General features: G+C 39.4%; 1 protein-coding gene across 2 annotated transcripts in view; it reads right to left on the reverse strand.

The window, feature by feature from the left end:
- The window catches only part of LOC149197565 (methylthioribose kinase-like), a 71,708-nt gene extending 63,114 nt beyond the window's left edge, over nt 1–8,594 (reverse strand). The window contains exons 1-2 of one of the 2 annotated variants that reach the window (XM_089405896.1): nt 8,076–8,204; nt 7,327–7,855 (exon numbers count right to left, since the gene is read on the reverse strand). In XM_089405896.1, coding sequence (XP_089262022.1) covers nt 7,327–7,374 — 48 coding nt within the window. In that variant the 5' untranslated portion in view covers nt 7,375–7,855; nt 8,076–8,204. Of the gene's footprint in view, nt 1–7,326; nt 7,856–8,075 lie in introns of both variants that reach the window. The other variant, XM_089405895.1, reaches the window with a different exon arrangement.
- Between the last annotated feature and the right edge of the window lie 5,849 nt (nt 8,595–14,443).

Here is a 14,443-nt window from a genome sequence, read left to right on the forward strand (position 1 = left end):
GATTCAATTAAAAAAGACTGCATGAAGATGGAACTCCCTCTCGAAATACAGATCAAAATCTTTGCAACTAAGCCACCCTTTCGGTTACATTGGACTCAAAATTTGTCAGCTAAAATATGTGGATACTTCGTTTAGGTCCTCAAAACTGGCAACTACCGTCCAAGATAGACCAGCAGCTTGCAGCTTCACTCCACTTTTGGTTTATCAGTTGTAAAAACCTATATCGCAATCAAGTTGCAGGTGTTCTCAACCATTGCAGCCACCACATTCAAATGCAGGTTCATAATTGTCGTTAAATTAGAGTATAAACAATCCATCAATTTATAAAACCGCGTATGCATACGAAATCTTGGAAAGAGCAGCGGAATTTCAAGGTTGAACCCTTTAGGGTGCCCATCATGGTGTGTCGAGCAATGATAGAACAGCCCGTCAACCGGAGGAAGGTACTGGATTTTATTGTTAGCCTGACACCCTTTCAAATAGCCAAAGATTGGGTAGGACGCCTTAGCCAAAGTGTGGCTTGAGCGGGGGTGGGGGATGTTAGAGATGGCAATTCACGTTTCTATCTCGAACTGCTGAGGGTGCCCATTATGAAATTGAATGTAGTTCAGTGGTAAAACAGCACCGTGGTAATGGTTAAGGCATGGGTTTCATTCCTGGTTGCTGAGTTATTCCCAATAATTGATTCAATTTTCAAAAAAAATGTTATTTGGCTGATAAGGAATCAATCAAGATCGAAACTACAAGCTCTATTGGCTTACAATCAAATTGCACAACAACCCAGCGTACTCCTGACATCTATAACTCTTTGACACCTGATCACTGAACGCTAGACCCTAATATTTATATGCCGTCTGCACTTCTACATACAGTTTCTGGATAGCCCTTCCAATGCATGGTTGTGATAACCTGACATGATTGAGCTTAGCTAGAGGGGAATAAAGTGCTGGGCCATGGGCATCAAACATAATAACCGAACAGGGTTTCCATGGCATGGTCTCCAAACCTCTTCAGACCTCAACCCTAAAACATAAAATGCCTGTTGTTTTTTTACATTCTATTGGATTTCAATATACCCAACTAATTTCGACTTTCAAGTGACACAGACATTTTTTTTTTCAGAAAGAAAAGCAAAATATATTATATTGAGGCAATATATACATCATATTCTGATGGATTTCATGAAAGAAGACCGCATCAGAGACTCTATATCGCCAACATTGTCACAATGCACTACAGGTATAGGCACAAGACAAAAAGAAGCCCACAGCATCCAGATGAAAGCCCCCAGAAACAGGCAGTCATTCGAGGGCACAAAACCGAGATTTAAGCACCAGACATACTGCACCCATCGACCTATCATCGGATAGAAGGATAGAGTGCTGAGACAGAAAACAGAACATATTTGAAGGAAATATTTGAGTCTTCAAAGATTTTTAAATTCCTCCACTTCCAAAGGCACCATATTGTGATGGGAAGGATTGGGCGCTTGACAGCTTCTTGACTTCCCCACCAGGCAAAAGCTGCATCAACAGAAATGAAATTGAGGTGCGGAAAAGAAAAATACGAAGCTAAATCATACCAGATTTGTTGGGAGGCCATGCAATTGAAGAACATATGATAGTTTGTTTCCTCCTCCATTTTGCATAACACGCATCTGCTGGGACCGTGCCAAGAACGCTTCCTCAAGTTTTCCCAAGTTAAATTCTTGTTGTAAAAGACTAGCCAAGAGAAGATGATCACTCTGAGGGGGCAGCCGAGTTTCCACCAAAACACTGGAAAAATCTGTCTAGCAGGAATAATTTTTTTGGAGATGAGATCAGAGTATATGTCCTTTACAGTAGCTCGAGAATGAGAGAGAGATAAAGACCACACCACATGGTCATCAGTCCCAGCCCGATTCAAGCCACCTTGATCAAGTGTGTTCTTGATGTTATCCCAAAGAAGAGACAAGGCCTGTGGGATACCAAGCTCAGCTGCATTCTTGAGCGAAGGAGAGAGCCCCCTCCACTCCTTGATAACCCTGTTCCAAGTAAAAATACCAGATCTGTGAAGGTAAAAAAGAAGAGGATCTGGAACCTGTAGATTACCCCTGAAACCAGCAAAAGAGTCGAAGCCGATGAAGATTTTCCTTCCAGAGAATATCCTCCATTTTAGATTGTTAAGAAAGTATTTCTCAATTCTCCTGAAGCTAAGCCAAATAGCAGACCCCTGTTTTATTCCAATGGAGCCAAACCTGAACCAGAACTCCAAGCTTCTTCCTTTTTGATACTTTTGGTGGATAATTGCACTCCAGGGATTTGAGTCAAAGATGCCTCTCCATAAAGATTTGCAAACAAGAGCTTTTCCAAATATCCTTAAATCCATCAGACCCCATCCACCAAATTTTTTTGGCAAAGTTAAGTGATTCAATTTTGAAAGATGGATTTTACCTCTTTCAGCTTTCGCCCCCCAAATAAAATTGGCAGAGATCCTGTTCATGGCCTGGATAATACTAGCCGGGAGCAAATAAAGGTGAGCCCAGTAGACCGACATCTGCATCAAGACTGATTGGGCGAGGACGACTCTGCCACCCAAGGATAATGATCTGTATTCCCATAGCGCGATCTTACTATAAAATCTTTCAACAAGCCATCTCCAGTCATCCTTTAAATAAGCCTTAGCTTTAAGGCGAAACCCCAGGTACTTGATACCTTCAGACAATGGTCTAGAGTCGATTCCAAAGAGCTGGGAGATCCAAGATGTCGTGATCTCATCTGTTTCATTATGATACAGGACCGATTTGGCCTTATTGATGGCAAGCCCAGAGGCCCTTTGAAAGCGGTCAAGAATAGACTTAATGCACATCCAGGATGCTTTAGATAGCATAGCAAATAACAATACGTCGTCTACAAACAGATTATGAGAGATATGTATTTGCTTACAGATCTTGACCGGAACATAAGCTTTTTCCTCCACTGCGCGGTTGATGTGCAAACTCAAAGCATTTATGGCCAATATGAATAGGAGAGGCGACAGTGGACAGCCCTGTCGAAGGCCCCTTTCCGCCCGAAAGAAAGGAGAAGGAAGGCCATTAACCAGAACAGCATAGTTAACATTTTCGATACAAGCCATAATCCATCGTATAGGGCCCGATTCAGACCGATTTTTGCGAGAAGACATTGCATATATCCCCAGTCCAAAACATCATATGCTTTCTGAAGGTCAATTTTCATAATAGCTGCATTAGTTTTATGCACAGACATAGAATGTAAGCATTCTTGTGTACTGGCGACGGCATCAAGAATATTACGGCCCTTTAAAAAAGCATGTTGATTAGGAGAGAGACAGGATGCCAGAGTCCCTTTAATTCTTTCTGCTATAATCTTTGTAATAATCTTGAAAGTTATGTTGCATAGGGAGATGGGCCTGAAGTCCAAAAAAGATTCAGGCTCTCCCTTCTTAGGAATAAGAGCAATGAGAGTGGACGTGGTATGGTTGTGAATGTTGCCCGATAGTCTGGATGCTTCCACCATGCTGAGCAGATCCATTTTGAAGAGGTCGAAGAAATGGATCAGGAAATCTATTGTCCATCCGTCAGGACCAGGGGATTTATCCTTCTTAAATGATTTCATAACATCAAGAAGTTCATTTTCAGAAACTGGACTAAACAGAGCTTCATTCTTTTCTTGATCAAACATTTCTGGCACCAAGTCAATGCTCCATCTGATGTCGTTGAAAGCAATATCATTACTCCTGCAATATTGTTTCGAGAAGAAACCAATGGCCTGCTTTGTAATATCCTCCTGGGAGACAGCATAACCACCCTTATCGTCCTTTATTTTCCATATGAAATTCCTTGCTCTCCTTGCATTAGCATATTTATGGAAAAACTTCGTGTTTTTATCTCCTTCCTGCATCCATAAAGCTCTGCTTTTGAGCCTCCATTTAGCTTCCTCCTGTTTCAGCAAACTGTGTTTCTCCTTCTCCAGATTCCTAATACGACACTTCATCTCAAAAGAGCATGTGGAGTAGTCTGTTGAGGCCAACACCGAATCCAATTCTTGTTGAATCCTCTGAAGGTCCTTTTTATCCTTCTGATGTTTTTGAAATTGCCATTTTTTCACCAAACCCCTTAACTCAGCCAATTTTTCCCTGAAGGTAGAGAAGATAAATTGTTTATCCCTGTCCTTTATCAATTTCCATGCATTTTGAATGTATTCATTGAACGCAGAATCTTGAAGGAGACCTCTGTCAAACTTAAAAGAGTATCCTCTTTTGAAAAGATTTGCAGGCCAGGTTAGAAGGATAGGACTGTGATCCGAAATCATAACATTTTCCACAGATAGCCTTGGCATCCCCATTTTATCAATGAGGCTAAAATGAACAAGAACCCGATCAAGTCTTTTTGCTATATAAGCCCTACCCACTCTGCCATTTGACCAGGTCGGTTTCATCACAGCGGGATTAATATCAACCATATTCCTATTGAGCATCTCAGAATTAATAAGATCCGCCAGGGCGTTATTTATCTTCCCCTGTCCCCATACCTCATTCGATTTCAAAACCGCATTCATATCGCCAGCTATAAGGAGATTGTTAATATTAAGCAGATCTGAAGCAAAGAACCTATTCCAAAAAGAAATGCGGGATTTATATGGCGCATAAAGATTGAGAATATTAATGGGAAAGGCACATCCTCTGATTGAAGCCGTGATTATAATCCCAGCACAGCATTTATACGCCTTTGCTTTAACCCGAGTAGGATCCCATAGAGTAGCCATACCGCCAGATAAGTCGTTTGCCTCTGTAGCAACCATGAACCAAGTGGGAAGCATTTTCCTGAAATAAGTAAAAGTATCCTCCTTCTTGTGCATTGTTTCCTGAATAAGGATAATTGCAGCCCTGGAATGGAAAAAGAAATTTTTTAGCGTTATGTATTTAGGATCAACGCCAAGACCCCGAATATTGAAGGATATAATGGGGATCATTTAGGTGATTCAGCAGCCATACTCGCTCTAAGGGGCTGTGATTCAGAGACATCAAGGATAGGCACCTCAATCAGAGACAAATTTCTAATACCTTCATTTGTTACTATAGTTCTCCCTCTAAAATGTCTGCTCCCACCTCTACATTTCTTCCGGACCGTGATGTTTCTAGCCGAATCCGGGCTTATAACAGGCATGACACTTGGACCAGGCTTATGAATCGTGAGCGGCTCCAGTTCAAGAGATTCCCTATTAAGCATATGATCCAAATCACTATCAAAAAGATTAACCGGAGATGATGTCGGGGAGTTTAAAGGAGTCGGTCCAACACATAGATTTTTCCCTTTGTTGACGTGCGGATCAGCACGTTCCGGATGCGGAGACGAGGATGAAATGGAGATGGGAATAGAACCCACAGAGAAGTCTACCCCTTTCGAAGGCCCAGGATGAGAGTCAGAGATGAAATCCTTCTGATGCATGGGAGACGGAGATGGAACAGGGCAATCCTCACTAGGCTCTGCAAAAGGGGAACTATGGAGCCCTGTTTTGATACAGGTGATAGGGCTATTAGCGGATGACGGACGACCAGGGACGTATTGCGGGCGCACAGAAGGGTCAGCCGAAAGATCACGATGATCACGATGACGCACTGGACTTCTTGGACTGTGGCGCGGAAAAGACGGAGAGTTGGGAGAGGATTGACTACCATTGAGAAATGACTTTTTGCTGAACCGTCTATATGCATATAATTTAGCACTGGGACAGTTTTTAACTAAATGACCCGTTCTCCTGCAGGCAGCACACCTAAAAGGTATACCCCAAAAATCCAGCCTTTGATTAATGATCTGATTCTTCCAGCTAACCTGAATATGGTCAGGATAGCCGCCCCTAAACGGCCTTTGAATAAGAATCCATGCTATTCGTTTGTCCCTTTCACCCAAGCACCAGTGATCGACGTAGACAAAACGACCAATAGCATTACCAATCATCTCCAGAGTTTCATTAGACCAGAGTTCCAGGGGAAGATTCGGGCATTTTACCCAAATCAGATTATTGACTAGAGTGTTTTTCAAAGGATTAAAGCCAATGTACCATCTATACAGAGCAAGAAAACTCCTCTTGAATACCCATGGCCGGCTCTGGATGGCTTCAACGTCTGCAGCATTTAAGAAATGGAAACAATACCACTCTCTCATAAGGCTTGAGATTATCGGAATATAGCCAATAATTGGTTTCCAAAAGTTAGCCAACCATTTCCTCATGTCGATGTCAGACATTTCTGGGAAATGCCATTTCCCAATAAGTGCCTTGTGCTGAAGGCTGTCTATTCTTTCATCAAGCTGAGCAATCTCGATTCTTATCGACTGAGGTGGAGGGGAGGTTTTGGCAGGTTTGTGCTGCTTGTTATAATTGCGGTCCATACCCTTTTTGCTGGTGCCGTCCCTTGACGTGGATGGTTTGATCACCAAATCATCCAAAGTTGCCAGAGTGGCAGCAGACCAGGCATGTTCAGCGTCCACGGCAGCATTGACAAGGTCTTCCGATGCGATGGAGTCATAGACCCCCTCCATTCACCGCCAAAAAAGGAGTCCTCGAAAAATGAGGACGATCCAGAAAGATCCAATTTTCAGAAGAGGACCGAATATCAGTTGGAACCTACCACCCTTTCTGACTCACCCAATGGGAAATAAATGACCAAAGCAGATAGGGAGAGGATAAAGGACACAGGAAGAGAGAGAACAAGTACAATTCGTGACAGAAACTTCTGCTTCTGAGCTCAGAAGGCAACGTCCATACCACCCGAAATCCCGAAACGGATATATTCCCGGATTTAGGTGTAAGGATACGTACCGGGAATTTAAGCTGACTTTACTTTCACCATAATGCCTGGACCAATTTGAACAATCGGGAAATGACGTAACTCTGACCAGCTATTGGACAAGGAAAACCCAGAGATGCCAGAAATCGATACCAGGACCTCTGAGGAAGACCCTAGGAGCTATGCAGAAGGCTCATCACAGAGCAGACAGCAACAATAGACTTTAACAATACACCACCAATAGCCAATCTTAAACCTTACATCATTGCAAGGTTTGTATATGACAATTATATTCCTGAGTCTGTGAAAAAATGATTTAATCATCCTGAACTTACTACGTTTTGGACATATGAGCTGAAACCACTAAAACTGTGCCATTGACATTCAAGCCAAAATCCAAAGCTTTAACAACAGAAGAACTACTTAAAGCTAGATTAGAGAGGCATGCATCCTTGAATTCTAAAACCATGGCAAGCAGAAATGTATAAGAATAAGATTATAAAAACACACAGCTATGCCAAGGAAAAAGCTTTCACTTACCTGGAGCCAGAGCCAAAACACCCGAAGCGTACGCACCACATGAACCATACAACCGCCATTTATCCAGCACAAAAGAGGTAAAAGAAAAGCTTTCTGAACAGGATAGAGAAACAGAGCTGGGGCAGAGCTCCATTAGGGAGATTACAGAAGATTAAATAGCATCTGGGACGAAGAAGGTGGCGGAAACTGGGTTCAAATTAGAGAAAAGAGCTCGAGCTGACAGAGCTCAAAGCCAAGATAAGGTGGCGGAGCTGGCATGAAGCAGGAAAAACAACAGAAAAGCAAATCCAACGCAGTAAAAGAGCATATGACGAAGAGCGGAAGTTTTAACTAGACCCTGTAGATGATGCCCACCTCCCACTTACTGCATGTCCGAAAGACGTGTCTGGCCCTCGCATAGACAGCCGGAAGTTGGCGCATAGTCAAGATATCACTTCGTAGACCGGTATTGGGTGGCTGTGGGGCGCCTGGAAGCTGTATGTTCAGTTGGTTCGACACGTCGCAGGCGATGGCTCCGCTCCCGCTCCTCCTTCATTGAAATCATAATCATTATCCAACTATACATATATATCATAAGAACTATACACATACACGTGTAGATATCATAAAAACTAAACTACTTTAGTCTGACTAATTTACTGAAAACGTATTTGAAATGGATTCAGACAAAGCAGAACATAAATACTTTCTTTGTGATTAATCCTAAATTAAAATCACTCACGGCAGAAAAAGATGGAGACTATGCATACCCGCTTGATAACGAAGGATCCTTGAGGCCAAGTTACAATGTAAACGAAGTTGAGGTTGCCATCTCCAACTTCCCTCACAGTGATATCTTCTGCTGTATAATTTCCCACCTTCTCTGCCAGAGCTGGAACGCTCTTAATATAGTCCACAAGGGTTGTTTCGTCCAGAGAGCTGAACTTATCTGAATCCATAACCCGATTGGCGATAAACCCAATTGATTTTTCAATCCACAGTTCAGTCTGTTTAGATGGTCCAAAGCAGCAGATTCCTTTGTAGCTTAGATTCCTTTGTAGCAGATTCCATGATTCATGATTGGCCTCGTTTACTGTCCAGAATAAGCCTTTTAAACCCCGATAATAGCATTCATGGTTGGTTTTGCGAACCTTTAGTACCTGGTGGTGTTATTAAATTCTAATGGATATGGATGCACTTAGTTCCTTCCCTCCGAGTTAGAGATTACTGATCGCAACTTCGCAAGGGCGAAGGTGCCATCGGTTTACCACGGCTCGTTATGTATCCCTGTCACGGGTTGTCACTTTCGTCGGGTGCTACAGTCAATATTTCGCAAAAATGACAGAAACACAAAAAATCAGTGAATGTTAGGCAAAAATGTTGAAAACAAAAATTAGATTAGTTTTTTTGCAGAAGAAATATAGCTAAGTTTAAATCTGGTATGTTTTATTTGGTTATGTAATGGTTAATAAAATTGTAATGTTTAGTTATGCATGTAAAAGTTTTGGCTGAACTCTAAGCAGAATGTTTAAAGTGGGGCTCAAAGATTTTTGCATCTCACATTACAAAAAAATCAACAACATTACCCACAGATTGGACAATTAGTTTGGTAATACCTTTTTTCAAAAGCGGTGACGTCAATAATCCCTCTAATTATAGAACCATCATGATAAACCCTTTGATTGCAAAGTTATTTGGAAGCATGCTAGAAAATAAAATTAGCAAGTGGGCAGAAGAAAAGGATAAGCGTGTTAAAGAGCAAGCAGATTTTAGACCTAAACATTCCACAGTGGATCATAGTATAACTTTAAGGCACATCATTGAAAAAGTTTGGCATAAAAAGGAAAAAGTATTTTGTTGCTTTGTTGATTTCATAAAAGCGTTTGACATGGTTCTTAGGGATAAGCTTTGGCACATAACGAAGGAACTTGTGGTTCCTAAACATTTGAGAGCAGTTGTGCATAGACTATATGAAAAAGTGAAAGTCAAAATTAGAACTTCAGCGAGCATTTCTAAAAGTTTTAGAAGCGATATTGGGGTCAAGCAAGGTTGTCCACCGTCTCCTACCCTTTTTGGTTTATATATCAACAAGTTTGAAGAGTGGTTAAATTCAGAAGGGGGTGATGATATCTATTTGGGCAAATTTGTTATAAGGCTTATTTTGTATGCGGATGACCTTATTCGGATTGCTAAATTGACTCTTGGTTTGCAAGAGTACTTACTATCCCTTGAGCATTTTTTTAGAAGTGTGGGGATACATGTCAATATTAGCAAAATGAAAGTAGTGGTTTTCTCTAAAAAATGAAAACATAACTAGCATAAGTTCTTCTTTGAAGGAAACATTCTGGAAGAAGTTGCAGATTACAAATACCTCGGAATTGACTTCAACAAAAATCTAAGTTGGGATGGTTGTAGAAAGAAAAGAAATTTGAGGGGTTGGAAAGCATTTTATGCTTTTCAAAATAGGTGTAGAGAGGCAAAGTTATGGGACTGGAAAACCACTCAAACTCTTTTTGGGCCTCTAGTGATTCCAGTGATTCTCTATGGTTGTGAACTATGGGCCAGCAGTACAACCGACATGCAGTGTAGACAAATTAAGAAAATTCAGAAGCGTTTGATTATAAACAAATTCAAGATTAAAAGTGCAGTTCGTTATGCTATCTTGTTAAGTGAAATAGGGGTTGCTCCTATTGAAGCAATTGCTATGGTGTGAGTCATAAGGTATTTAAAAAAAAATTGAACAAATGGAAGAGGGTAGATCGCCTAAGGTTGTCTTTAATGACAAATTGTGCAAACAAAAAACAAACAAATAAATAAAAACTTGGATGCACCAAAATAACAAATGGTTTAATAAATGGGGTATTTGTTTGAACATGTGTCCCATAAACAACAAAGTGATAAAAGTTTTTGTTATGGATAAGTTCCACAAGCGTACTTGGGATAAGGAGCTAGGAAGAAAGAAAACATACTATATTGAAGTGTTTAATCCCACTTATAGTTATCAACCAAAAGCATACATAGAGGCCAATATCTCTTGGAGAGCCAAAATTCTTATTGCTCAATTAAAAATTAATTCTCATCAACTCTGTTGTGAAAAAGGGCGCTGGAAAAGGCCAAAAGAAGTGTGGGAGGAAAAAGTATGCATTTTTTGTTCTTCCGGAAAAGTGGAAACAGAAAAGCATTTCATTTTAGAATGTGAGGCCTTCAAAGACAATAGGGAAAGTTATGCAGATATGTTGGCGGCTAGCTCTTAAGATAATCTATTTAGCAAGGGGTTTGTTGAGAAGTTGGGAGCATTTATTGTAAAGCTTCACAGAAAAAGGGTCGAATACATCAAGTAGATGAAAAAGCAATCTGTCCCATAAGCTATATCTAGCCTCGTGGACGTTAAAATAATTTATTTCTTTCTTTCTTTTTTCTATATGAAATTTTATCAATGACTTAAAACAATTTCAATCACTTAGGTTTTTATAGTTATTTATATTGTTGGAAGTTTTTGGAAGACAATTATGTAATGATTTAGTATCGTTGGAGGTTTTCGGAAGACAATTATGTAATGATTTAATCTATCCAATGTTTCTAATAGTTACTCCATCTATTATCCCAAAAACAATTTCAATAATTGATATTTATAATTTTAATTAATATTTATAATTCTTAATAATTATTTTAATTTTTGAATTAAATTTTAAGAAAAATAATTATATATATATATTTAGTTTAATTGTTTTATTTTATGGTTTTTCACTAAAATTTATTTTCATAAAATTATAATTTCTGGTTATTTAAATTTATAAATAAGTCTAGCAACCTAAAAAAACTATAAAACATTAAAATTGTATAAACTACACAACTCAAACATACAATTCAACAAATTTTTACTAAATTTTAAGCAAATTTAATCAAAAATACAAAAAAAACAAAAATTAAAAATTAAAATAATTAAACATTACTATCAAAATATATAACAAAAAAATAAACCCTTGATTGGGGTGCGATTCGGCGGATCACCTCATTAAGGCAATATTAATGGAAGGTACTGTGAGGTACAGAACCACTGCCCCCCCACACGCTCGAGGCGATGGGTGCGGTGGCCCTTCGCATGATGATGGACATAGTATTAAGGAAATGTGGCAACGAGAGGAGGGGAAGAGTTTAGTCTGTAATTACCCTAGCGAAAAGTGTAGTGAGCACCAGAACTACTAAGTGCAAGGAGACTGGAGCGGTGGGCTGGTGTAGTGGCTCCATGAACAGCAAAGAACCCACCGTCTGCAAGCGAAGGAAACTAGGTTCGCCGCGTGGCAAACCCACCCTGGCACAAGGAAATTCCACGACTGACCAAGTTACAGTTTGTAAACCGGATTATTCACCTCGCATTACAAAGGGTTGGGTCCATGAGATCATGGCTTGACCAACAAAGACCTGAGGCCGACGTAAGAGGCCGCGGGAGGCCAAGCACAACACAGAACCTAGCTCCTAGGGTGGCAGACACAGTCGAAAGTCTGTTGAGCGTTTAATCAATGAGGAGACAACCGCCTACCGAGAGGGAACCAATGAGGAAATTAGAAAATTGTTAGAAGAATGGGAGGCGGAAGTGAAGCAAGAGAATGAGATGGATACGGAGCTGGAGGACTGGAGAGTCCTCGTCTCGGATCCTGGGAACACAAGAGGGAGAATCACCCAGTTCAAACAGACCCTCTACTTATACTGGTTAATGAAAAGTCTGTTGGGAAAGGCGATGGAGCAGATCTCGATAGGCATGGCAGTCACGGTCCACGAAATGCCAAACTACAAGCAGGAATTTTAGAAGGTGCAATTCCAACTACACAAACAGGACATATGCCTTGGTCGAATTGAGCAGCACCTGCCATGCATTCTGGTTCAGACAGAGCTGCCCGGATCGAATGCCAAAGATCCAACACCGGTTGAATCAGCGTCAGTTGAACAGCATGATTAGCATGCCTACTTACTGATAATTTTGTTTATATATGTGGCTAGCTTTTAAATTTGTTTATGCATTTACATATGTATGTAGAACTCCAAAGTATGGAAGTGAACACAAAACTGATACTTATATTGCTTGGATAGAGAGACTTAATATTTTTTGCTACTTGATGGCATATAATGCAGATAGGTGGCCAACAGACTTAGTTTCCCACTGGGCAAGTTGAGGCCACATAGCCAACTCTATGTGGTGTTAATTTACTTTATATTAATGAAAAAGAAGGATCGACCAAACTTAACAAAAAATATATCTGTATATAACAAAAAAATAAAATATTTTATTATAATTTTAAAATAATAATAATGATAATTATTATTATTTTACATTTATTCTCTTGTTTTTTATTAATATTTAAACATTTCATTCAACTCAAACATACAATTCAACGGATTTTTATTAAATTTTAAGCAAATTTAATCAAAAATACAAAATATATATATATATATTAAACATTACTATCAAAATATATAACAAAAAAATAAAATATTTTATTATAATTTTAAAATAATAATAATTGCATTTATTCTCTTATTTATAAATCCAATCTCTTTTGTTGCTTTGTGGACTTTAGAAAAGCTTTCGATACAGTTCCTAGAAACAACCTTTGGAACAGATTAGAAGAGCTAAAAGTTCCTTTTGAGTTGAGAGCTGCCGCTATAAGGTTATACGAGAATGTAATTGCCAAGTTAAAGAGCAATGAGGTGGTCGAAAGATATTAAGTGTAATATCGAAGTTAAACAAAGTTGCCCCCTCTCCCCTATCCCATTTGGCATTTACATCGATAAGCTAGAAGGTTGTTTAGAGGAAGCAGGATGTGTTGGCACGATCTTAGCTGGGATAGTCATCATCCTTCTTCTCTACGCTGACGATATTGTTCTTCTCGCAAGGTGCCCATCTGGTCTTGATAAGCAGCTTATACTTCTTAAGGATTTCTGCTCTACCATGGGTATGATTGTTAACACTGACAAGACAAAAGTTATGATTATCAAATCCAAGAAGGACACTTACACGAATTTTATATATGACAATAATAACTTGGAGGAAATGTCTGCTTACAAGTACCTAGGAATTGATATTCATCACAAGCTCAACTAGAACTATAGCATTGAGAAAAGGATTAATGGGAGATGGAAAGCTTATTTTGGTCTTGAAAATAATTGTAAAATGCAAACCTCGTAATGTGGGATAGAAAGAAGTTCCTCTTTGAAACTTTAGTCACTCCGGTTATCTTATATGGATGTGAGGTTTGGGGTTGTAGCATCTCCAGAGAATCCTGGAGAAAGATTGAGCAAATCCAAAAGCATTTTATAACGTATAACCTCAAAATTAAAAGCAACACACCCTATCCTATTCTCCTTATAGAAGTGGGTCTTTCCCCTATCGAGAGCCTAGCTATGACTAGGCTTCTGTTGTACAAGCACAAACTCAATAACGTAGGAGACCATAGACTTCCTAAGCTAGCTTTAAATTCCAACCAAAACCACCTAAGGCTCAAACGAGGTTGGTATAAAGACACCAGGGCCTGGTTAAACCATTGGGAGATCGACGAGAATGTTGCATTGCAAAACATTAATAACATTAAAAATATTGTTACTTCTAAGTTCAAAGAAAAATGTGGTGTGAGAAAGATTTAGCAGCTAAAAGAAAATTAAGATATTATAAGGAGGTCATCAACCCCACCCTAGAAGATCAAAAGTATCTCTCTGTTTTAACTAGCTCAAAGAAGAAAATTAATATAGCCAATATTGAATGAACTCTCATGAGTTCCATAGTGAAATGGGTCATTGGGCAATTCCTAAAACACCATGGATGGAAAGGTTTCGCCATCTCTGTGAGAATACGAACATCGAGGATGAAAATCACTTCCTCTTAGAGTGCCCCGCGTACAACCATATTAGATCTCAGTTTCAAAATCTTTGTTGCAATACTAACCTTCTTAGCCTTTTACGTTGTCAACAATACAGTGAGCTCGGGAGGCTTCTCTCCAAGCTTTTTGAGCATAGGAATAAAATCTTAAATCAAACTAAATAATTCGTTTCTTTAGGTCCGATAGACCAAAGTTTGGTCTCAGCGAACATTAACCACCATCATCATCATCAATATTAGATAATTTTTTATTAATATTTAAATAGT

The sequence above is a fragment of the Pinus tabuliformis genome, chromosome 2_2, assembly GCF_031772625.1.
Source record: "Pinus tabuliformis cultivar Carrire ecotype Pingquan chromosome 2_2, CPIR1, whole genome shotgun sequence".
NCBI classification, from domain to species: domain Eukaryota; kingdom Viridiplantae; phylum Streptophyta; class Pinopsida; order Pinales; family Pinaceae; genus Pinus; species Pinus tabuliformis.